Source organism: Protobothrops mucrosquamatus, unplaced genomic scaffold, assembly GCF_001527695.2.
Source record: "Protobothrops mucrosquamatus isolate PMUCROS unplaced genomic scaffold, P.Mucros_1.0 scaffold1440, whole genome shotgun sequence".
In the NCBI taxonomy this organism is placed as follows: Eukaryota; Metazoa; Chordata; class Lepidosauria; order Squamata; family Viperidae; genus Protobothrops; species Protobothrops mucrosquamatus.
In genome coordinates, this window is record NW_015387622.1 from 374,338 (window position 1) to 398,919 (window position 24,582).

Genomic DNA, 24,582 nt, shown 5'->3' on the forward strand with positions numbered 1-24,582 from the left:
TATTATTATTATTATTATTATTATTATTATTATTATTATTATTATTATTATTATTATTATTATTATTATTATTATTATTATTATTATTATTATTTAGTTTGCAGCTCATGAAGCAGAGCTGTAGCTGTCTGTTGCCTCTTACTAAAATAGCTAGTTTTTAATGTATTCTCTTTTTTTCCCCCTCTTGCCTCCCGCTTGGCTGTTTCAGTTCATTAGGTGGTGATGCTGGAGCTTACCATCAAGGGAGGACCTTAAGAGAATGCAGTAGAGGGGGGGGGGTGGAGGATACGCCTGACAGGGAACTTTCTCCACCCCCTCTGCAAGGGAACATCTTTGGGGACGGACGTCCCTGCCTGTGCCTCTCTCTCTCTCTCTCTGCGGGGAAGCTCTTGCTTCCAAAGGATTCCAACTAAGCTGACATCACGAAAGGTGGCTTATTGCTGATCGCTGCCGTAACTTTTGCCTCTTCTCCTTTGCTGCACCTGCCAAAGGCATCTGTATGAACTCAGAAACCCCATGCCAATTCCCTGTGGGTGGGCCTGGCCTGCACATGGTGCCTGGCTTTTTGTGACTTGGGCAGCCTGCCCACCGAGGGAGAGCAGAGGCCGCAGAGGGGCACAGGGAGGCAGGCATGGAGGACTCTGACCAGCGCTTGGTGCTGGGCATGAACATGGGAGATGGACGGCAGACACCTCCGGGGCAGCTGCAGGCTCCCTCCGAAGGCAGCGAGGAGCAGCGGGTGCCAGGGCCGGAGGCCATGTGTGATGGTGGTGGCGATGCCAAGAAGAAAAATGAGGAGGAAGAAGAAGAGGAGGAGGAAGAGCTTGACCCTCGCATTCAGGTGAGGGGTTGCTAAATTCCTTCTCTTGTGGCCACCTCTCCCTGACTACACTCTGAAACTTAGGTAGTTTGGGTCCTAAGGCAGACATGTCAAACACAAGGCCCGGGGGCCGGATGCGGCCCGCAAAGTGTTTTCATGTGGCCCGCGAAGCCATCCTGGAAACAGTGAGGGAACGGCCCCCGCTGCCTTGGCCCTGGCCCAGGCTGGCCGGAAGCCAATGTACAATTTTGTGGTGGCCATCTATGCTGAAATGCATTCAGTCTTAGCTCCACAAGGCCATCTGGAAACAGCAAGGAACCAGCCCCTGCCCCGTTGGCCCCGCCCCCTGGGTGCATGCTGGGGAGGTGTCATCCTTTGTGAGGAATGACGAAATGGACCATGCCTTGGCGCTTGCCCCGGTCCCACCCCCTTCTGCCAGAGACCCTCAGATCTGTCCCACTCCTGCCCAGGCCCCCACAGGCACCCATGACGCGAACGATGTAGAGCTGCCCACGCCCACCCAGTAGGCCACACCCACTCCATCCACGCCCACCTAGTAGGCTGCACCCACCCTGGCCACACACCCCCCAGGGCAACCGCAATGCTGATGCGCCCTCAATGAAATTGAGTTTGACACCCCTGTCCTAAGGTCTGGTTGCAAAAATCTAGGCAGCCACTAGGTGGCAGCAAAGGGCTACAGAAAAGCCTTTGCTGCCATTTAGTGACCCTGTGGCTGTTTGTAACCCATGTAGGTGGCCTTCAAAAACTTGCTCCATGCCACAGGGAACTGAAATTTAGCCTTCCTGCCTCCTGAAGGGCTACAGTCTGATTTTGATCTGCAATCTGATTTTGGATTATTTTTCAGGCATTCAGGAAGAAAATGGGAACAGTTTGTCTCTTGGAGACAAAAAGGGTGAAAGGAATTGTACATCAATACTCCTTACATTCCTAAATCTTGTCAATCCCCTTCATCCAGATAGAAAATTTTATTTTGAAAGCCATATTTTCTGGTTTAACAGAATAATATCTAGCAGACAGCAGGGTGTAGCAATAGCACTTAGACTTATATACCGCTCCATAGTGCTTTGCAGCCCTCTCTAAGCGCTTTACAGAGTCAGCATACTGTCCCCAACAATCTGGGTCCTCATTTTACCAGCCTCAGTACTGAACTCCAGGCTATGGGTAGACTTAGCCTGCAATACTGCATTCTAACCACTGCGCCACCACGGCTCTTAACTTTCCATTGTTTATTTTGTATTAAATAGAGGAATTTTTTTTCCTGCCTCTTCTGAATGCTTGAACAAATACATGCCTATGCATGAGTGTCTATGTTCCCTCCCTGTTTGGAAGTCAAGTAGGAACTACTAGACCAGGGGGTCTTCAAACGTGGCCCTTTTATGACTTGTGGACTTCAACTCCCAGAATTCTGGCTGAGGAATTCTGGGAGTTGAAATCCACAAGTCATAAAAGGGCCACGTTTGAAGACCCCTGTACTAAACCATGCTGAAAAGTGAATTCCAGCCCTCTGGATGTGCTGGGATTTTACAAGTCCTAAAATTCCCAGCTGGCGGCCATGCTGGTTCAGAATTATGGGTGCTGTAAACATCTGAAAGGTGCCAGATCAGAGGAGAGTTGTGTGCTGTGCTTAGTTCGGTGCCTTCTCTTAAGCCTCCGTCTCTGATTTTCTGCCCACAGGAAGAGCTGGAGCATCTCAATCAAGCTAACGAAGAGATCAATCAAGTGGAATTGCAGTTGGATGTACGGCAACAGAATCAACATTCCTTGAAGGGGAGGGGGAGGGGGGCTGTGGGCCCGAGATGTTCCTTCATGTCGTAGGGAAGGGAAAGCACCCCCAGTCAGGCAAGGAAGCGGAATGGGTTGACACCAGACATACGGATATTCCTTGACTTTACAACTGATCGCTTAGTGACCGTTCGAAGTTATGACAGAAGCGAGGGAAGAACGGAGGAATCTTCCAGCCAGAAAGATTGCAGTTAGAGCTCTCGCGCTCCCTGTCAGAGAAGAGACAGAGTAGTAGGCTTCAGGCCAGGAGATGAGCCGGTTGAGACCATCCGCTCTCTCCAGAAAAGTAGAGTCTCATCTGGTTAGCAGAGTGGTAGGCAACCTTGGCTCTTTTATGACTCGTGGACTTCAACTCCCAGAATCCCTGAGCCAGCCATGCTGAGGGGAAAGGGAGAGGTTTCCAAGCTGAGCTATGCTGGCTCAGGAATTCTGGGAGTTGAAGTCCACGAGTCATAAAAGAGCCAAGGTTGCCTACCCCTGTCCTAGAGAGTAAAAACAGGACATATAACCGTACGTTTATATAAATGTTTCAATTTATTATATAAAAACAGGATCTATTTATGTATTTACCTATTTATATAGCCAATTTGGTCTAGTGCAGGGATCTTCAAACTTGGCAACTTTAAGACTTGTGGACTTCAACTCCCAGAATTCCTGAGCCAGCCATGCTGAGGGGAAAGGGAGAGGTTTCCAAGCTGAGCCATGCTGGCTCAGGAATTCTGGGAGTTGAAGTCCACGAGTCATGAAAGAGCCAAGGTTGCCTACCCCTAGGTTAGCATAAAACCCAACTCTGCATTTGGACTCTGCATCTTCTGGGAAACAAGTTGTCTCTTGGAAGGTCTGCAACTTATGTGAGGTTTAAGAGTAGAGATGGGAGCAATAGGGAAGAAAAAAAACCCCAGCCACAAAATGTCTACCCCTTCGGAGATGGCCACCTGGACATCGGTGTCCCCTGGACATCCAGGAGGTTGAATTGCAGCTCCAGAGCGTTTCCAATGTTAACCACCCTCTCTTGTCCCAGGGATAAACAAGCTGGGGTTCGTGGCTTACAGCGGTCCTTGGAATGGCAGAACCCCAACAGAATTGCCTTGCTGCAGTTCAGTGGCAAATTGCAGATTTGGGGCAGCGTGATTTTTTTTGTTTTTGCTTTTGGTGCTGTTTAATAAACAAAGGCTAAAATCGTTTCAATCAGAATAGAGCTGAAAGGGACCTTAGAGGTTTTCTAGTCCAACCCCCTGCTCAAGCAGGAGACCCTATACCATTTCAGATAGGTGGCTGTCCAGTCTCTTGTTAAAAACCTCCAGTGATGAAGTACCTACAACTTCTGAAGGCAAGCTCTTTCGCTGGTTAATTGTCCTCACTGTTAGGAAGTTTCTCCTTAATTCCAGGTTGCTTCTCTCCTTGATTAGTTTCCATCAATTGTTTCTTGACTTGGCTTCTGGTGCTTTGGAAAATAAGTTGACCCCCTCTTGTTTGTGGCAGCCCCTCAAATATTAGAATACTGCTGTCATGTCTCCACTAGTCCTTCTTGTCTCTAGAGTGGCCATACCCAATTCCTGCAATTGTTCTTCATATATTTTTGTCTGCAGGCTCTTAATCATCTTAGTTGCTCTTCTTTGTACTTTTTCCAAAGTAGTAGTAGTAGTAGTAGTAGTAGTAGTAGTAGTAGTAGTAGTAGTAGTAGTAATAATAATAATAATAATAATAATAATAATAAATAATAATAATAATAATAATAATAATAATAATAATAATAATAATAATAATAATAATAATAATAATAATAATAATAATAAAAAGTTGGAAGGGACCTTGGAGGTCATCTGGTCCAACCGCCTGCTCAGGCAGGAAACCCTATACCATTTCAGACAAATGGCTGTCCAGTGTCTTAAAAACTTCCAGTGTTGGAGCATTCACCGCTTCTAGAGGCAGGTTGTTCCACTGGTTAATTGTTCTAACTGTCAGGAAGTTTCTCCTTAGTTCTAGGTTGCTTCTCTCCTTGATCAGTTTCCACCCGTTGCTTCTTGTCCTGCCTTCAGGCGCCTTGGAGAATAGCTTGACTCCCTCTTCTTTGTGGCAGCCCTTGAGATACTGGAACACTGCTATCATGTCCCCCCTCATCCTTCTCAACATCTTTTTTATAATGTGGTAACCAAAACTGGATGCAGTATTCCAGATGTGGCCTTACTAAGGCTTTATAAAGCAGTACTAATACTTCACATGATTTTGATTCTATGCCTCTGTTTATACAACCAAAGATTGTATTAGCTTTTTTGATTGCTGCTGCACACTGTTGTCAACTAGGACTCCAAGGTTCCTCTCACAGTTATTATTTTTGAGCCAGGTTTTTCCTAATCCGTACTTGTACTTTTGGTTTTTCCTACCTAGGTATAAAACCTTTCTTTTTTCCACATTAAATTCCATGTTGTTGGATAGGGCCCATTGTTAAAATCTGTCAAGATTTTTTGGGATCCTGAGATTGTCTTCTGGAGTGTTGGCTATTCCTGCCAGCTTAGTGCCATCTGCAAATTAGAAGAGTTCCCCTTCTATTCCCTCAACTAAGTCATTTATGAAGATATTGAAGAGTCCTGGGTCTAAGAGGGAATCCTGTGGCACCCCACTGCTTACTTCCCTCCATGTAGATGTGGTACCATTAAGGATGACTCGTTGAGTACAGTTTGTCAGCCAGTTGCAAATCCATCTGGTGGTGATGCTGTCTATCCCCCATTTTTCTAGTTTACCATGGAATAGGTTGTGGTCTGCTTTGTCAAATGCCGTGCTGAAGTCTAAGTATACTACGTCCACAGCATTTCGCTGATCTACTAATTTAGTCACTTTACCAAAGAATGAATTAAGATTGGTTTGGCATGATCTGTTTTTAACAAACCCGTGCTGGCTACCAGTTATAACTTTATTTGTTTCTAGATATTCACATATCTGTTTTTTGATAATTTTTTCCAGTATCCTCCCAGGTATTGATGTTAGGCTGATTGGTCTGTAGTTTCCTAGGTCTGTTTTTCCCCCCTTTCTTGAAGATGGGGACCACATTGGCTCTTTTCCAATCCTCTGGTAGTTCCCCAGTGCTCCAGGTTTTTTTTTTAAAAGATGTGGTACAATGGTTCTGAGATAACATCTGCCAGCTCCTTTAGGGTTGTAATCCATCAGGTCCTGATGATTTATATTCATCAAGGTCAGACAGGTGTTCTCTTACCATTTTCTTGCTTATTTTAATTTTTATTTCTAGTCTGTCTTTTACAGTTATGTTTTTGATAGGTTAGGCTTTAGTTTCTTTTTGCTTGAAGTCTGATACAAAGAATGATATAAGCAGCTCTGCTTTCTCCCTATTGCTTGTTACTTCCTTGCCATCTTCTCTCTTTAGTGGACTGACTGTTTCCTTGACTTTTTTTCTTGTTATTTATAGGTTGAAATAACTTTTTTTATTATCTTTGACTTTTGTTACAAGTCTTTGTTCATTATGAGCCTTTGCTTTCCTGACTTCATCTTTGCAGATTCGGACTATCTGCTGATATTCTGCCTTAGTTATGTGTCCCTCTTTTCATTTTTTGTATTTATCCTTTTTGTCTTTCAGTTTATCAGAGAGATCTTTGTGCAGCCATGCTGGTTTCTTTTTAGATTTCTTGTTTTTCTTTTTCAGTGGTATTGTGTTGGACTGGGCTTTTAGGAACATATTTTTCAGTATTTTCCATGCTTCTTGAATTGTTTTCCCCTTTAGGATTTTTATCCATGGAATTTTTCTTAGGCCCTCTCTGAGTTTGTTAAAATCAGCTTTTTAAAAGTTGCGTTTAAATGCTGTGTAATGTGATGCAATTAAAGTTGCATCGATGTTACTCAGAATACAAATCCTAAAATTCCTCTCTGAATTGGAAATGCTCCTCTCAGAATTCATCTGTATGCTAGGATTACTATTTCCAAAATTCCCAGCAACAGTGACAATATATAGGAGGCACTGAGTTTGGGAGGACTGTTTTTTAAAGTATTTTGAAGTCATTTGAATAGTGCTGCTAAGTCAAAAATGTAAAGGTTGCGGTTTTTTTACTCCAAGTAAGTAAGATCAGTTAGTACTTTGGCCTAGTTTAAACTATGGAGCCAATTCTATGGCTTCTCTTGCAAATTGTATCGGCCTGCTTGGCATGACGGCGAAGTTCAACTCCCCAAGAACCGCCGGTAACATGAGATTATTTCTTGTTAAGGCTAGTGACGGATAGGACTTTTGTTTGAACCCAGTGCTTTGCAGTTGCTCTTGCCCTATCACCTTTGGGACTTCCCTACTGCTGCTCATATGCATTTAACATTTGGGATAGATTGGCACCATCAGGGCTTCTGTGGCTGGTCCAGACGGTGGCCGTGTGGTATGGACGCCCTGCCTGAGCCACCGTTGAACATCCAATTTGCACAGCATTGAAATCAGTTGCAGAGAAAGAATCTCGGCAAGGGCACGGGCAGGCTAGAAAGGCAAAATCTGAATAAGAGTAATAAATATGGCAAGAATTGTAGAGGGGGGGATGTTTATTAAAGATGCTGACACAGTTTGTGCCTTTGGTCTTAACAGGAGGCCCGCACCACGTACCGGAGGATCTTGTCTGAATCGGCTAGGAAGCTGAATACTCAGGGCTCCCAGCTGGGAAACTGCATTGAGAAAGCACGCCCTTATTATGAAGCCAGGCGCTTGGCCAGGGAGGTACGCAGGCCCTGGCTTTTCTTTCTTCTTTTTTCATATGTTTTTATTTTATTCAAAAACAAAGTTAAAACACGGAACTCAAAAAAAGTCCAAGGAGACAAAAGAGAAAAAAAAACACAAAACACAAAACAAAGCATTAAAAAGGTACATAAAAAACCCCACATTATAAACATATTATCCCCTCTAGTTGAATACTGATTCATATATTACTACAACATTAATTCCTACCTCTAGTGCAGCTTGGAAACCTCTCCCTTTTCCTTCAGCATGGCTGGCTCAGGAATTCTGGGAGTTGAAGTCCACGAGTCATAAAAGAGCCAAGGTTGCCTACCCCTGTTCTAGTGAAACAGGCCCTCCCAAAAATTTTAAACTACTAAATCTATTTGAAACTTGTTGACCTGTCTTCCATATGTTATATTAATGACAAAGTAGTTAACAGGAAGAACAATAATAGTGACCTTGGCCGTGGCCTTTCATGAATATATAATTTATCTTCTGCAGTTTTAACATCAGAAAAAAATTATTTTTATTTTATTATTTTATTTTATTATATGCTTATTTAATTTTTAAGAGAGGATTCATAAAATGTTGGAAAAGATGGATCAGCATGAAAGAATGGAGTGGAGTGGAGTGGAATGGAATATAGAATAGAATAGAATAGGAATAGAATAAAATAGAATAGAATCGGAACAGAACAGAAACAATAGAATAGAATAGAATAAAAATATAGAATAGAGTAGAATAGAATAGAATAGGAACAGAACAGAAACAATAGAATAGAATAGAATAGAATAGAATAGAATAGAATAGAATAGAATAGAATAGAATAGAATAGAATAGAATTCCTTATTGGCCAAGTGTGATTGGACATACAAGGAATTTGTCTCAAGTGCATAAGCTCTCAGTGTACATACAAGCAACAAGTGATAAATCATGATCGTAATCATAAAATACATTCATCATAAATCATAAGATACAACACAGTGATAGTCATAGGATAATAAATAAGCAATCAACACAAATCATACCAAGATACTAAATAAAACAATTTATATAAATTGTAAGATACAAGCAACAAAGTTATAGTCATAAGAAGATAAGGAATAGGTAATAGAAAAAATGAGAAGAATAACAGTAATACAGCCCTACTAGGTAGTTTGACAGTGTTGTGGGAATTAGTTGTTTAGCAGAGTGATGGCATGGGCGAAAAACTGTCCTTGTGTCTACTTCTGGCATGCAATACTCTATAGTGTCATCTTGAGGGAAGAAGTTTATGTCCAGGATGCAAGGGGTCTGTAGATATTTTCACAGCCCTCTTTCTGGCTCATGCAGTATACAGGTCCTCAATGGAAGGCCGGCTATACCACTGCTTTCATTTGTGTTTGGTTAAGCGAGCCATTGCTTTTCCAAAACTATTAAAGTCTCTTTCCAATCACATCATTCTCTCTTCCTGTATGTAAGATCAAAGGCTGATATGAGTCTAAGGCAGTGATGGCGAACCTTTTAGAGACCGAGTGCCCAAACTGCAACCCAAAACCCACTTATGCATCGTCGGGTGCCGGGTGGGTGTGGCCCATTGGCTGGGTGTGGCCCATTGGGTGGGCGTGGCTGCGGTGGTAACGGCAGACTGGGTGGGACTAAAAAGTTCAATCAATCAATTCCAACTTTGCAAGATCTTTTTTTTCCCCGCGAGAAGTTGAAATTGACTGATTGATTGAACCTTTTTTTTGTTTGCACACGGCTGCGGAGGCCTAAAGCGAAAAGGTTTTATAAAACCCAGCTGAAGGTCTAGGACTGGGGCAACGGCAGGCGTGCCCACAGAGAGGGCTCTGAGTGCTGCCTCTGGCACCCGTGCCATAGGTTCGCCACCACTGGTCTAAGGAATAAAGGATCATTGATTAGATATTAGTCCTGTCCAACTGATTGACCAGTTTGAGAGCTGAGAACTCTTCTGACAGTATCTGAGCTTTGAGCTGGCCCCCTGCAGCCTTACATTCTTGTGCTTTCTTACGAGTTTTGATTCCTATGAGAACTCTAGAAAAGCACGGTTAAATATAAGCTGACTCCAGTTTCCAGTATTTGCTGCTATGATATCAGAAAGTGCTGACTCAAACTCAGTAATTCAGTTTTTAAAAAGTTGTGAGATGATAGGCATACTCTTTACATACACGCTGAGCCCTCCTTCCCCCCCCCCCCCAGGCTATAAGACAGTGTTGTGGGAATTAGTTGTTTAGCAGAATGATGGTATTGGGGGTGGGGTGGGGAAAACTGTCCTTGTATCTAGTAGTTTTGGCATGAAATGCTCTTTTTGGTGTGCAGCCCCAAATGGTACAGATGCCTCGTGAATCTCATTTGTTTCAGGTCTCAAAGGCCTTGTCAAATTCCAGCTCTAGATCAAATCTGACAGAAGTGAGAAAAATACGATGGATGTTCTTCCCCCAAGAGGAAAGGAGAGACCAAAGAAACCGATTCCTTTTCTCAGTTGTATTCAGGCAATGTTCAGAGTGATGGTTGTTGTTTAATTAACATTCCTGATTCCATTTTTCCTGCTTTCTGGCAGGCCCAGCAAGAGACCCAGAAGGCTGCCCTGCGGTACGAACGAGCTGTTAGCATGCACAACGCAGCCCGGGAAATGGTCTTTGTGGCTGAGCAGGGAGTCATGGCAGACAAGAACAGGCTGGATCCCACCTGGCAGGAGATGCTGAACCATGCCACCTCCAAGGTGAAGTTCTTCTTCTAGGGTGGAATTGGACTGACCTTTCCAACTTGATGGGCTCCAGATGATCCAGGAGGATTCCAGACAGGGAAATGTTGCTCTGGAGCAACCCGTGGATGTAGCTTCCGTAGCGTCGGAAAGCAGCAGTTACCATAAAGATGGAGAGAAGAGGCTAGCAAGTTCTGATACTGGTTCAGTATGTTCAGTAACTCTGATTCCTCTGCCCTTCAGGTGAACGAGGCTGAGGAAGAACGCCTGCGCAGCGAACGGGAGCACCAGCGGGTCACCCAGCTCTGCCAGCAGGCCGAGGCAAAGGTGCAGTCACTCCAGAAGTCCCTGAAGCGAGTGATTCTGAAGAGCAAGCCCTATTTCGAGCTGAAGGCTCAGTTCAACCAAATCCTGGAGGTGAGGCCAACTTTTGACCTTGCCCTGAGTCCCTTGCCTATGCTAAACAGGCAGGAGGGGGAGCAGATGTTGGTCTCTGCAAGACGAGGTCTATTGTTTCCCATCTATCCTGAGACTAAGCGAGAGAGCTAGCTTCATCTTTTCCTAATGAGATACATATTCCACTCCTAGAACATGAAATTACGAAACTCCAGGCACAGATTTGAGATCATGACTCTTCCAACTCAAGTGAAACATTTGGGTTATCTTGGGAGGAAAAAAAAAATAAACCCTCCTTCTGAGTCAAGTTCAAATTTGGTTGCTTACATGGAGATGCCCATGTAGTTTCCTTGGTAGATACAGTAGTGGCCAAAATTGTGGAAACCTTTTGGGAAAAATGTATTTTTGAGGTTTGATGGCTAATAACACCACCATAAAATTATATATCAATGGAAAGATAATTTAATCAAGAATGTAATGCAACAAAGTTTGTTCAATTATCTGTACTGTATTCTATGAAACGTTATAGCCAAATAACCAGAGAAAGGAAGCACAACTTGCTTAGGTTGATATCAGGTAGCTTTCCTTCATCTGATTGTAGCCAATGAGCATGAGTGTTTAGAGAGCCAATCAGTTATCATCTTGTTTTGGCAATGAGCCAATCAGATCACAGTAGGATTCAGTTACTGATGTCATATATTGAAGCTGAGAGGGAGGACATTTGTCAGTGTGTTATGTGATCGCTATCAAGTTGGTTGGGGTTTTTTGTGTTCTTTCATTTAGTGAGCTTGTAAAACGTAATAAAATTACAGTAATGGTGCAAAGAGTTGACTGGTTTCCCAGAAAGCAATGTAAAATAATAATATTAAGTGAACAAAGCTACAGTTATAAAGAAATTAGAAGAAAAATTGGTGGCAAAGGTGGCATTTCTACTGTACATTTTTCCCAAAAGGTTTCCACAATTTTGGCCACTACTGTAGTATGGAAGTGGTTTGCTATTGCTCTGTTGTCATGTAGACCCATCTGTCATACTCGCTTAGAATTCAGATTTTCAAATGGGATGGGAGAGAATTTGGAATTCTAGGTGGAAATTGGGAATTGACTTTGGAATAGTGGATTCCCAGCTGGTTATACACAGCCCAAGTGCACAACCTTTGGGGCTGCAAACTCCTATCCTCTTTTTAATTTTGATTTTTGTCTCTCCCATCCATCTTTTCTACCTAATGCAATCTTAAACCACAAAGTTTAACTACTCACTCAGTATTGAAGGTGGCCGAGGAGTGTCCTTCTGTGGGTGTCTACATCTGCCTCCAATCTTCCTCAGTTTTAGAATAGTGTTCCTAAGGCAGAGATCTTGTCCTCGGTGTAATACAATAATGCAGTGGTTCTCAACCTGTGGGTCGGGACCCCATTTGGGGTCGATCGACCATTTCACAGGGGTCACCAAGCAAGGCTGTCCGCCATTTTTTTGCCCACCATTTTTTCCCCTTTTCCGGCGGGTGCCTTACCTCCCTTGGGCTGGGCCAGCTGGTGGTCGGCCTGCTCCGTCTCTGCCGCTTGCCAGCTACGCCTCGGCCGGCGCAGGGGGTGGAACCACGCATGTGCGGCACTCCAGGGCAGGGAAAGTCCTCGACTTACGACCGGTTGGGTAGTCCTCGACTTATGACCGGTTTAGTCCTCAACTTACAACCAGTTTAGTCCTCGACATACGACCGGTTTAGTCCTCGACTTACGACCGGTTGGGGTCGCGGCATTAAAAAGGTTGAGAACCACTGCAATAATGTATCGATGGGTGTGATGTTAACCTTCATGGTAGATTTTCTTGCCCGGTATTCCTTGCGTTTTAGGAGCACAAGGCCAGGGTGACGTCCCTGGAGCAACAGGTTGCCCAGGCCAAGATGCGCTATTCCGTAGCCCTGCGCAACCTGGAGCAGATCAGCGAGCAGATCCACGCCCGGCGGCTCCAGCGCTTGGTAGGACGCCGTGCTTCCCCAGTTGGTGCTGAAGCCAGCCCGGCACTGCTGTACGGCGGGATGGTGCTACCTCCTGAGCCTGTTTCCTCGGCCGACACGCTTTCGGTCCTCAGCTTCCAGACCATCGCCTCTGACCTGCAGAAGTTTGACTCAGTTGAGCACCTGCTGGGCCTGTCCGATGCTGCCAGTCTCAACAGCGATGAGCTGGAGGAAAGGGAGCAGCGGCGGATGTCTCAGCCCCACCCCTTTAAGCATCACCGCAGCATCAGTCTCTGACCTGTCCCTTCTCCCACCGCCCCTTTAAGTCCTGGCCTTCAGAAGATTGGGGAGGTGCTGGTTCCCAGGCACCAGGAGAAGTTGCAAGCAGAGGCGTGGATTCCACAGTGATTTTGGCCTCATCCATCTGCAGTGTTGATTTCTCCCCCCCTCCCCTCTCTCTCTCTCTCTATATATAGGTGCAATCCCAGATTTTCTGCCCTTTTAATCTCCCCGCTCAGGGGTTCATCCAAGTCCCAGTTTATGGGAGATTTTAGCGTTCTGAATCCCACCCTACCTGATTCATCAGGCTGCTGTCTCCCCGAGCATGCCCCTCTTTCCTGGGAGCATTGCATGCCAGAAGTAATTCTGCAACTTTGCACTTTTATCCTGGCTTGTTGGATCCCTGGTGATGTAGTTATTCTTGGCTGCTGGAAGGCTGTCTAGAAGCTGAGAGAGGTGTTGGGAGGGAAGCAGCTTTGCTCCTTTTAATCTTTCTTTGGGGGTGGGGGGGGAAGATGAATATAAGTGGGCTGTAGAGCTACTAGTATAGAGATGCTCCCCCGCTCCTCTCACTGCGTTTGAGAGAACTTCCTACACTGCTTTTCCCGGAGTTGCCATGCAAGGCTGTACGTGACAATATGGCTCTTTTAAAGAAGAACTTTGGTGCCCCACAGGGCTTCTCTGATTCACTACCACCCATAACTGACGAGGCATGCCATTTGTCCCTCCTTTGCAACAGAGGGCATGCACACTCACACACACACACACACACACATACATGCAAGATGGCAGCCGCCCACCTCTTTCTAGCTTCTCCTAAGCAGAGACATGCTGCCTTGCCTCATTGCAAAAATCCAGTGGAGAAACTGGTACCACGATGGTACCGTCCAGCACTCCCAGGAGAAAAGATGTGGGGCCCCCACCTACCCAATACCCTCAGCACAACCCTTTCTGCCGTGTGTGTGTGTTCTAATCTTCCAATCGTTTGCACTAGCAGGTGGCAAAAAGGGGGGACCGGATTCTGTCGTCCAGCAGTCCCCGTCTTTCCATGCCTTTCGCCGGGTGGGTGGGACCGGGCAAGTGGGGAGCAGTTTCCGCCGCTCAAAACGAATTTGCTGGACTTTGGCTGTGATGAGAACTTGCTGGTTTGAGGCAGCCATACATCAGCTCTGTACATGTTTCTGTGTGCGCGTGCGCGCACGCGTGTGTGGAGGTTTGTATGACCGGCTTATGCTGTGTATTTTATTTAAAGTAAAAGTTTATGCCCTGTCAAGTGGCTACTTTCTTTTTATTTTTGCTAAGTGCAGCCAGCTACAATGTGTGTGTGTGTGTGTGGGTGTCTCCACCCCCAAGCTGTGGTATTGAAAAAGCATGGGAGGTGGGAGAGATCATCTTCTGTAGGAAAATAGAGAATTGCACAAGCTTCATCCCTTCTTCCCAAATGTTTTTTGCTGCACGAACAAACTGGAGTGATGAGGCAAGCTTCCCCATCCTTGGTAGAACGTGAAAGGTTTTGTAGTTCACACAACCATATGCCATACCAACGAGAGCAAGAAATACAGACCTTTTCTCTGTACTGTATGCAGAATGTGTCTCCTGAATGTACCTTTTTAACGTATCTAGTCCTATCACAGTAAAAAAGAGAAAACAATCAGATATAATAATAAATAGCCCCAAAACCAAAATAAACTGGAATGTAACTTGAACACAGAGGACGAAAGCAAAAAAAAAAAAAAGGGAAAGGACAAAAAAAGTAAATAATTTTTGAGCAAATATAGAATGTACCAAAAAATCAGGTCCCCGGAGGCCAATTTCAATAGATTTTATTAATATTTTTGTTTTTCAGAGAAAATGTTGCCATGCTCAGGAATGTTTAAAGGTCCAATTTGAACATTTAATGTAATTTATATAATGAATTGTCTTTGGGGCATGAATTTTGGTACATCCTATATAACCACGTCAAGTTTCAAACAACAAAGGCTGGCTGTATGAAACTGTATTCATCAGTTTCCTATGGCATCAGCAGAAAGCCAGTTCTTGTGTAAAATGTAGGGTTTTAAGTTGTCTCCACCAAAATAAAACCATCTTCCTAGTTGTAGATATAGATGCAGCATTCTTTGTACTTCAATATAATGCAACATGTTCAAAAAGCATGTTTTCTTTTGTGAGCACCGTATGAATCATTGAAGATTAAACCAAAATTATGTCAGCCTAGAGCAGGCCTACAATCTGGGCCAGAAACCAATATACTTCACTTCCAACACATAGAAGGTGATCTCCAACCCTAATTATATATCCTTGAAGAGATCCAGTATACCCAGAAAAGAATATTTTGTTGAATTAATATCATTCAGGGTACAAAGAAGAGGGAGTCAGGCTATTCTCCAAGGCGCCTGAAGGCAGGACAAGAAGCAACGGGTGGAAACTAACCAAAGAGAGAAGCAACCTAGAACTAAGGAGAAACTTCCTGACAGTTAGAATAATTAACCAGTGGAACAACCTGCCTCCAGAAGCAGTGAATGCGCCAACACTGGAAGTTTTTAAGAAGAAACTGGACAGCCATTTGTCCGAAATGGTATAGGGTTTCCTGCCTGAGCAGGAGGTTGGACTAGATGACCTCCGAGGTCCCTTCCAACTTTATCATTATTATTATATAATATCATTCTAATTAAATATTCTTTACCCTAACTTAATTTACTTGTTAAAACAACATTCCTACTCAGTATTCCAAATAACTTGCAGCCCATTTCTAGCCTAACATAAATTTAAAACTGAATGAAAAAAAAGTAAATTTAGGACATTTGAAATGTTTTTTTCTAATATTAATCATCATTGAAGCCTAGTTAGATGTAGTTCATGCACCCAGGTTCAAATTATACATTCAAGAGCTCTTTTAATTACAAGTACTGGTGCTGGGCAGTCAAATTGTTTTTGTGAAACATCATATGTTTTGAAAAACTGATTGGTAATAAGGTCACCTAAACTAAGTATTAATGCTTTTTTCTCTGTGAACTATAGAAAATTGGCTGGCAAGCCCCTTAAGGAAGAGGGTTACCCATAAAATCATCTTATGAGAGTTTTGGATCACATTTAAATCTGCCTGACATATTCCAAATACGTCTTGTAGCTTTTGATGGGGAAGAATCAAACTGAAACCAAGACTGCTAAAATATGAAAGGGGCAAGGTGACATCTTTCTAGTTTTGGCCATGGCGATTTTTCAAATAAAAACAACTGGTGAATGAAGGCAAGAAAACAACTGAATCTCAGGAAACAATATAGGTCAACATATACAGATGCATTAGGTCTGCAAGTCCCCAAATCAAATTCTGAATGGTAATGTCCCAACAAAACTCTTCTGTTTTTCTATATATGATATCTTTGTTTTCTGAAAAAAAAACTGGATGGGTCACAGTCTTTATGACAGATGGGTACAGTGGTGATGGCTGCAAGCAATTGAGTATAATTGTTTATGAATAGATTACCATCACCATCTTGAACTGAACATGGAAGCATTTTGAAACATCCATTAATCTGGTAGGATTTGTCATGTTTAATGCTATCCAGATTTGACTTCTTAGTAATATTTGCATTCTTTGTTCTTAAGACCAATCCATCAGTCTGGTCACATTCATGAGTTTTCAAGGGAAAGCATCTTAATGGGCTTCTTAGGAAGGATTAGATCAGTGTTTCTCAACCTTGACAATTTTAAGGCATGTGGACTTCAACTCCCAGAATTCCACAGCCAGCAAGGCTGGCTGTGGAATTCTGGGAGTTGAAGTCCACATGCCTTAAAATTGTCAAGGTTGAGAAACACTGGATTAGATGATGCTGAAAACCAAAGCTAATTGTTCATGACCAAAGCAAACATTTCTTCTGTACATGGATTATCATCATTTTTTTCCAGTGCAAACTCTTCATCTGAGAGCACACTCATTAGAATCCATAGGACTCAGCCATGACAAGCTATAATTGTTGGAAGCCAAGAAATTTTAAACTTTCTCCCAAAAGGAAATTTTTGACATGGCTGCTGAAATCCCACCAACGTATCATTTATTTTAGAAGGCATGAATGTTTGCTTAGGCACTAGCTGGTATAGAAAAGAAAGAGGAATATGAACAAGATCATCTGGGGGGAAAAAGAAATACAACTGAATTTTAATTCATTGTGGTTTAGTCAAGTAATCAAGCAATAAAATAACAATTCCAGGAGTACAAATAATTAATGGTTACAAATGCAAAGCACATACAGGAAAATAACAACCCCAAAAAAACATTGCTGTAATAAGCTGTCTTTCTGACACTGAATCATGAAATCCTGTACTTCAGCACCCCACTGCAACTTTTAACAGAATCAGTTTGAGTTTAATACCCTGTTAACCAGAAAGTAGTTTAGTTTGGGCTTAGCTGATGGATCCAATCACTGTGGTTGTAAATCATGCTTTGCAGGTCAGTGTATTGCATAAATAGGATACTGTAGCTTATTCATCAAGCCATAGTTAAAAATCATGACTTAATGAATGTAGTTCTGATTGTTATGCCTGATTTAAGTATGATTTATATGCCTGATCTATACATCTGTTTTTTTCTCCACAGTTCCTTTGGAAAGATAGTTTCCTCTAGGGAGAAATAATATATCAGTTTTGTTCACAAATCATGTTAAATCATAGTCAGGGTTTAGAATGCTAGGTGAACTCAGCTACTGTGGGTTGTAAACCACGTTGTACGGATTAGTCCAAATGTGACTCCAACCAATTGCAGTTTCCTCAATAAACCACTATTAAACAAACCATGGCTTAGCCTGATATATAAATCCACTGCATCGATATTTTCAAAACAAATAGCAATAGAAATATTTAGCTATTTGGATTGTCCTGAAAATATCTTGCAATTATCTAAATAACATAATTCATTTCCATAACAGAGAAACACATTCTTACATAATATTGTTTACTCATCTTTCCTTAATTTTGTCACTTCAGTGTTGTGGAATGCATATTCATCTGCTTGCATTCTCAGAGTGAAAATGAACAGAGTTTTCTCAGTTCTTCCTGCTAGATTCTAGAGCAGCACTGGCTCGGAAATTCTGGGAGTTGAAGTCCACGGGTCATAAAAGAGTCAAGGTTGCCTACCCCTGCTCTAGAGGAATGTTGCCTTTGAACAAAATCACTCAGAGAATATAGCTGTATTCTTTGGTAACATCCAACATATAACAGCAAATGGGGTTTTGTGATGAACTTGCGAGGGGATATTTTCACAAGAGGAATTTGGTGTTTTGGTACCATCCCAAGACAAGATGCTACCTGGAAACAGAAGAACAATCTCTTCCCTTTCCAGGCATCTCCTTCAACTTTTGTTCACTCAATCCCAAAGTGGAGATGAGAAGGACTGCTGCTTCAAGGGTGGCTGAGTCACTCTCCTTGCTTGCTAAGCTGGCTCCATCTGCGGCAGGGATAGGCAACCTTGGCTCTTTAATGACTCGTGGACTTCATAGCTTAGCTGGCTCAGGAATTCTGGGAGTTGAAGTCCACGAGTCATAAAAGAGCCAAGGTTGCCTACTCCTGATCTATGGGAATCTCTCTACAGTTATTCAGCCTGAAGCAGGATATACGTCTTATAAATAAATCTACAGGAGAAGGAAGGGCGCAAGTGAGGTCATGCCCATCATGACATCATCACGCTAATGGCACAAGTTTATACCATGCTTCATGTCTGCAATAACATTATGACCCACCTGGCACTGTGGTTTCTACCAGTTGCCTTTTCCTCCAGCTATTTTCAGCCTGCTAATGGGAAGGCAGAGTAATCCTGGTCTGGTCTGCCTGCTTCTAGGCATGCCATTCAGATCAAAGGGAACGACTCTCCAGCAAGGCCTCAGTGAGAGGCTGCCCTAACTTGTTCCCAGAGCAACAGTTAGGTCTGGTTCCTAACATTTAAAGAGGAACTGTGAAGAACAGCAGCTAATTGCCTAGCAACCAACAAGCCTGTATCCAATTTCCTTTCCTTTCTCCCACTATGCATTTTATTTTTCTTTCCTTCTTTCATATAAGAACAAATCTTATGTGCTTTCTGCAGTTCAACCCGACATCTTGATAGGTGGATTGCCCTTTTCCTTTATCCTCTTCAGATCAATATTTTGGATTCCCTCCCCCTTCAGAGTCTTGACTCACCCTTTCCATGCTGGTTCAGCTGTTGAAAGGGTTGTTATGTGTTGCACACACTAAGGCAGGCATGTCAGTCTCGTGACATCGCACGACGTGTCGGGACTTTTTTCCCGTTGCCGACAATGGGATGGGCGTGGTTTCGGCGTGACGCATCCGGCCCGCGGGTCGGCAGTTTGACATGCCTGCACTAAGGGGTGTATGTAGCAGGCCACCTGCAGATCATATGAGCTGAATAGGTAGTCCTTGACTTACAACAGTTCACTTAGTGACTGTTCAAAGTTACACAGCACTGAAAAATGACTTACGGCGTTTTTTCACCCTTAGAATCTTTGCAGCATCTTAAAGTTGCCAAGTTTGAAGACCCCTGGTCAAAACAGTAAAAATGCAGCTGCCCCATATGTGTATTACAACATATGTTAAAAAGAGGGGGGGGGTTCAATTGTCTTTGACATTTCTACCATCCTCCCCCAGGCAGCCCTGCAGAGTTCTAGAGCAGAGGCATCCATCTTGGCAACTTTAAGACTTGTGGACTTCGACTCCCAGAATTCCTCAGCCAGCATTCTGCTAGCTAAAGTTCACAAGTCTTAAAGTTGCTAAGATTGGACACCCCAAACCCTGGGCCTTGAGCCATTCGGAACTGGGCCGTGGAAGTGATGGGCAAGCACATATGTGCGCATCCCCACTTGTGCGAGCAGCGGGCAAGCGCGTGCCTGCATGTGCTCATACAAATGGAGCTGTGTGTGTTTCCCCGCTGCTCATGCAGAACCATTCCTTCCCCCGGCCGCAAAACCAGAAAGGTTGGGAAACTCTGCCCTAGAGAATCAGGGCAGAGAAGGAACAATAACATCCGTCCTTCATCAAGACCCCCTGAAGAAGCCTTTTCTGATGTCCTCCAAGATCTTTTGTTTCCGTGCTGCTTGCACTTTCTCTGCAGAGAGCTTGGAAACGTGGGCTATTGGCTCTGTAAAAGGCTGGTAAATAATAGAGGCCAATTTTGTGGGCTTATTGATTACCCAGGCTCATCCCTGAAGGTGTGGAGCAGGGGTTTCCAAACTTGGCAAATTTAAGCCTTGTGGACTTCAACTCCCAGAATTCCTCAGTCATCCATACTGGCTGGAGAATTCTGGGAGTTGAAGTCCACAAGGCTTAAAGTTGCCAAATTTGGAGACCTCTGGTCTGGAGCTTCAAAGGGAAGATAAGAAATCTCTCAGTGTTGTTTATGGGGAACTCCTGGATTCAAAAACTCTCTCAAAAATTGTCTCACATGTCAAGGGAAGCATCAGGCATGCTCATTATACCAGTTGTGAAACATCCTCATGGATAAGACTATCTGCCAATAAGCTGACATTCAAAGCTTTTGTATGATTTAATTTTTACAATCAGCTTATCTGTGGGTGGCACAATTTTCCTATGGTATTTTGGTTAAAAATGTGAGGGTCAATTTATCCACATATAGGCTTATCCACCAGTATTTATAAAGGTACTTTAAAAAAAGTATTACCATATATATTTGTGGAAAAGCCCATCCACAGATAATCTGAACTCAATTTGGGATTGTATTTTGGAACGTAGAATTCTCAGCTTGTCCACAAATTTATACGGTGTGTGTGTTTTAAAAATTCCTGAAAGTCCTAATCAAGAGGCAAATCTCTAATGACAGAAAATTGGCTGCATAAAGTCTGCATGACTGGAAAGAGCCAAATTAAGCACAACCATCCAAGAGGGAAAAGAACAAGAGCTTTGAAGCATCTGGAGTTTCCTCCACTGCACTTGCAGACTTATCGGGTATTAAAATGCTTCTCTTATGAGACTCAGCAAAAACTGTCATCCTGGGCCAGCTGATTGTTATTTCCTTTGCTGGAGAGTTGGGGTGGTGGTGTAAGAAGAGAATTAGAAAAGAAGTCCAAAGACAATGCTTTACTTTTTCTTAGTTAACACTAGGGATGTCCACAGTGTGTGTGGATCTGTATGCCTGTCAAAAAAGTCAGGATAGCAGCCATGACCATATGATTGAACCTCTGGGCCTTTGTGATGTGTATTGTGCAAGAACCACTGAGGTAAAAAAAAAAAACCCTATGATTTATGAAATCATTGTGTGAACCCAGAGAACTGTGGCTTTATTCAGAAAGTTCCAGTTAAATAAAATTTAGTGTGAAAAGCGAAGGTTTGTAATAATATTTTCTAAAAATGCTCACAAGGTTTATTGGTGGGAGAACTAAGCCAAAAACCTAGATCAACTTTCTCCCAATTGGGTGGTCTCCAAATGGGTTGGAAACAGACCCATGTTTCCTAGCTCACATGACCAAATTCACTCATGAACAAACAAGTAGCCATGTGATTAGAAAGACCTAGAACTGAGTGGTAGAACGCGGGTCTTACAAGGAGAAGGACTTTAGTTAAATCTTACCCTAATGGTCTTGATTAATGGGACTCTGAGATAGCCTGGCAAGGAAATACTTTTCCAGGCTTAAGGAAGCCTCAGACCTTGGACAGCTGCTTCTCATCAGGACCAGGGCTAGTATCAAATTCAAAATGATGGCAACCCAGCCTACCCTAACTAGTGCCAACTTCCAGGTGCCAACTACGGTAGAATGATCCTCATGTCGGCCACCATCCCCATACTGGTAGCAGATGTCAGACACCCAGGAGAAGGTCTGAGGCATCGGCAGAACTCTGATTTGAACCACACTCATAATTTATGGAGTGATTACAGTTCTGCTCTGAGTTTGGTTGAAAGGGAAACCATGATGGGCACTGGAAGGGAAGACAGCTGGTTTCCCCTTCATTTTCTCATATTCCAAACTGGTGGAGCCCTACCGAGTCCAACATCTTTCTTCTCATCCCTCTGTCTGTCCCAGTCAGGTCTGTTGCCTTACCCCTTTTCTCTCGGCTGAGGCATGGCTGGGCTTTTACACACCAGGCACCGCAAGGCTGTGTCTTTTGCCGCCGAACCCCTGCTCACCCTAGGCAAGGGAAGCCTAAACCCCCAGGGCTGGCCAGCCCCCCAGCACCGGCCGGACTCCCCCGCTTTTTCCCCGCGTAGCTCCACCACTTCTGCCGAGCGCTTTCTCCTCCGCTTGGCCCTCCTTCGCCCCTCGAGCACCTGGGGCTGCCGGGAGGGAGTGGGAAGCCCCAGTAAAACAAGGGGTTCCCCCCCCCAGGCGCTCAATGCATTGTTAGTGGTGACTCTCAGCCAACTCCCCCTCCACCCAACCCCCCCCCCTCCACGCGGGAACACACACACACACACACACATTCACGCACCTACGATTTCAAGAGGTTTCAGACCGGCTTGCTATTGCGAGGACACAGGAAGGGGCTGGAGCAAGCCGATGGTGGTGCTTGGATTTGATGCCGAGGGGAGAGGAGGGGGAGGCAGGAAGGCGGGGAGGCGGAGGACCATAAAGAAAAGCGAGCGAAGAGCCGGACTGGCGCGGGTGGGACTGGCGGGACGGGGCTGCCTCCTCCCCGCCCACGGAGCCGGGCTGCCTCTCTCTCGCAGACGGCAAGCGGGACCCCCCCCCCCGGTCGCCCTCCGCATCCCCAGAGGCCGGGAGCCGCGCCAAGACCGCGGACCGGGAGGCGAGAGACTTCCTCATTGTTTGAGCGGCTGGGGTCGAGATCCTCGAGGGACCTGCAGCCCGCCGGGGTCCCCGAGCCGAAGAGGGCAGGTAGGGGAACGCCTGGAGGAGGAGGAGGAGGAGGAGGAGGGGAGAGGCGAGGGAAACGACCCTCTCCCCAAGGAGCAACCTTCCTCTTCGCCCTCTCCCCGCCCCCTTCCACAATTCTTCTCCCCCCCCTCCACCGGAATGGGCGGGGGGCGGGGGGGGGCTGCCGATCCTCGCTTCAAAGAAAGGGGCGGTGGGAACAAGCCAGGATCGGGACGGGAAGACCCGGGGGAAACTCCAGGAGGGAGCCCCCTTCGCGTCCCTTCTTCCCGAACCGAACAATGGTCCAGGGGAATTCGATCCCATGAAAAAAGTTTCTCCTTGGAGATCTGGGAAACCAGATGTCTAGAAGCCCCTCCGCTCAGGGGGGGGGCAAGGTTCCTTTGTGCAATTCCCAGCAATTCTGCCACACGCATGCCTCATACCTGGATCTGTAAAGGTGCTTGGGGAAAATGCAGCTTTTGCCCAAAACACCCCAAGGATGCAGAACGAGCCTTAGGTCTTATTGCTCTCAAATGCTCTGAGGTGTCAACTATTGCATTAAAGAGGGAGAAAGAAGGTCGGTTGATGGGATCTTGGTAGCTACGGAAGTTTCTCTGGGTAGCTTTGGATCCCAATCTCTCTGCCTCAGCTTCCCTCCTTTACGAAATGGGAATAAGATGTGATCCACCTCACCATCCTTTTTGAGATGGGAAGGACACAGGGATGACTTAAGAACTAAACTGATTGAGGATTTAACCCAGTTTTTAACAGAGGTAGGTAATTACTGCCATGTATTCCCCCTTATTAATGAAGCTCAGTACAGTGAGGTGATTTTTAAAAAATCTGCATATACTCTCTCTTGGATCAAGAGACTTTTACCTTTTTTTTTTTTCATACCCACAATAACTAAGATTGCTTTGTGGGTTCCTCTGATTTTTTTTCTTTTAACATGCAGATCTGATTCACATACTACAATTAATCAAATGTGATTTGTTTGGTTTTGGTGTAGGATGTTGGTTTTTTAAAAAAATAAATATTGATCAAATAAATCATGATTTAGAATATTTGGAAGCCAGCCACCTGTTTCTGGAGGAAGCCATTCTTAAAGAGGGCTGATATCTCCTTTTCTTTCAGGCAAATGTGTTCATTAAAAATAATTCCATAATTGTCAGTGACTGCTTGCTTGGCATTTTGAAAATTATTCGGAGCCAAATGCCTTTTAGAAAATATGGTAATCTTGGATTAGGCCTTTGGAAATAAGGGATTCAATATATAGGGTTGATGTAGATACTTATACAAATGCACACACAAACAAACCACGATTTGATTGTCTGATGCTCTGCTTTTTAAATTCCATTGTATGAGAATCAATAGAGGGAGGAAGAGATTTGGGCATTAGTTGGTCATCTCTTACTCTCTTGTATCAGGGGAAGAATAGAAAGTCTTGAACGGGATGTGCCAACCTGCTTTGCACGGATCCTGGTAATCTCCATCACTATTGAAGACAGTCCAGTATAACAGGGCTTTTCAACCTTTTAAACCATTGTACCACTTTTAGGATATGGCAACATTCAAGTACCACCAGTTGCCTAGCAAGGGGTCAAAAACCTGATGACCAAAAAAAAAAAAGGAAAAAAGTGATAAAGTACAGGTAGTCCTCGACTTACAACAGTTCGCTTAGTGACTGTTCGAAGTAACAATAGCACTGAAAAAAGTGCCCCCCAAGCCACAGCCGAACAAGACACCTGCCTGCCTGCCCAACTGCGCTCTTCCTCCTGTCTGAGGTTTTCATTGTTGTGAGCATTTCTGTTGAGGATTGGCAGCGAGGGTGGGGTAGGGGGTGTTTGGTTTTTATTCCCCCATGTGCTGGGTGGTTGCAGCAGGTTTTGGTCACTTCACATGACCATGGGACACTGTGACCATCATAAATATGAATCAGTTGCCAAGCATCTGAATGTAAATCACAAGACCCTGGAGATGCTGCAACATTCCAGCTGATCGGCGCTTCTTCAGGGCTCAGCAGAAACGCCAAGATCAGCGCCGAGCTCCAGCTGGAGCCTGGTGCTGATCCTGGCGCTTCCACTGAGCCCTGACAGCCCCAAAGAAGCGCCGATTAG

General features: G+C 44.3%; 1 protein-coding gene across 1 annotated transcript; it reads left to right on the forward strand.

Annotated features, from left to right (window-relative positions):
* Positions 1–631: 631 nt before the first annotated feature.
* SH3BP5L (SH3 binding domain protein 5 like) lies at positions 632–12,802 on the forward strand. Its single transcript, XM_015821986.1, has 6 exons — positions 632–841; positions 2,516–2,578; positions 7,194–7,322; positions 9,883–10,044; positions 10,270–10,443; positions 12,270–12,802. The coding sequence occupies exons 1-6, from the start codon at positions 632–634 to the stop codon at positions 12,669–12,671; spliced, it is 1,140 nt and encodes a 379-aa protein (XP_015677472.1). The 3' UTR covers positions 12,672–12,802.
* The last annotated feature ends 11,780 nt before the right edge of the window (positions 12,803–24,582 follow it).

Bases quoted from the DNA above. Each gene is read 5' to 3' on its own strand.
- SH3BP5L (XM_015821986.1), top strand. From the start codon at position 632: ATGGAGGACTCTGACCAGCGCTTGGTGCTGGGCATGAACATGGGAGAT. The intron at 842-2,515 runs GTGAGGGGTTGC...TTCTGCCCACAG, and splicing joins AGCTTGACCCTCGCATTCAG to GAAGAGCTGGAGCATCTCAA. The intron at 7,323-9,882 runs GTACGCAGGCCC...GCTTTCTGGCAG, and splicing joins CCAGGCGCTTGGCCAGGGAG to GCCCAGCAAGAGACCCAGAA.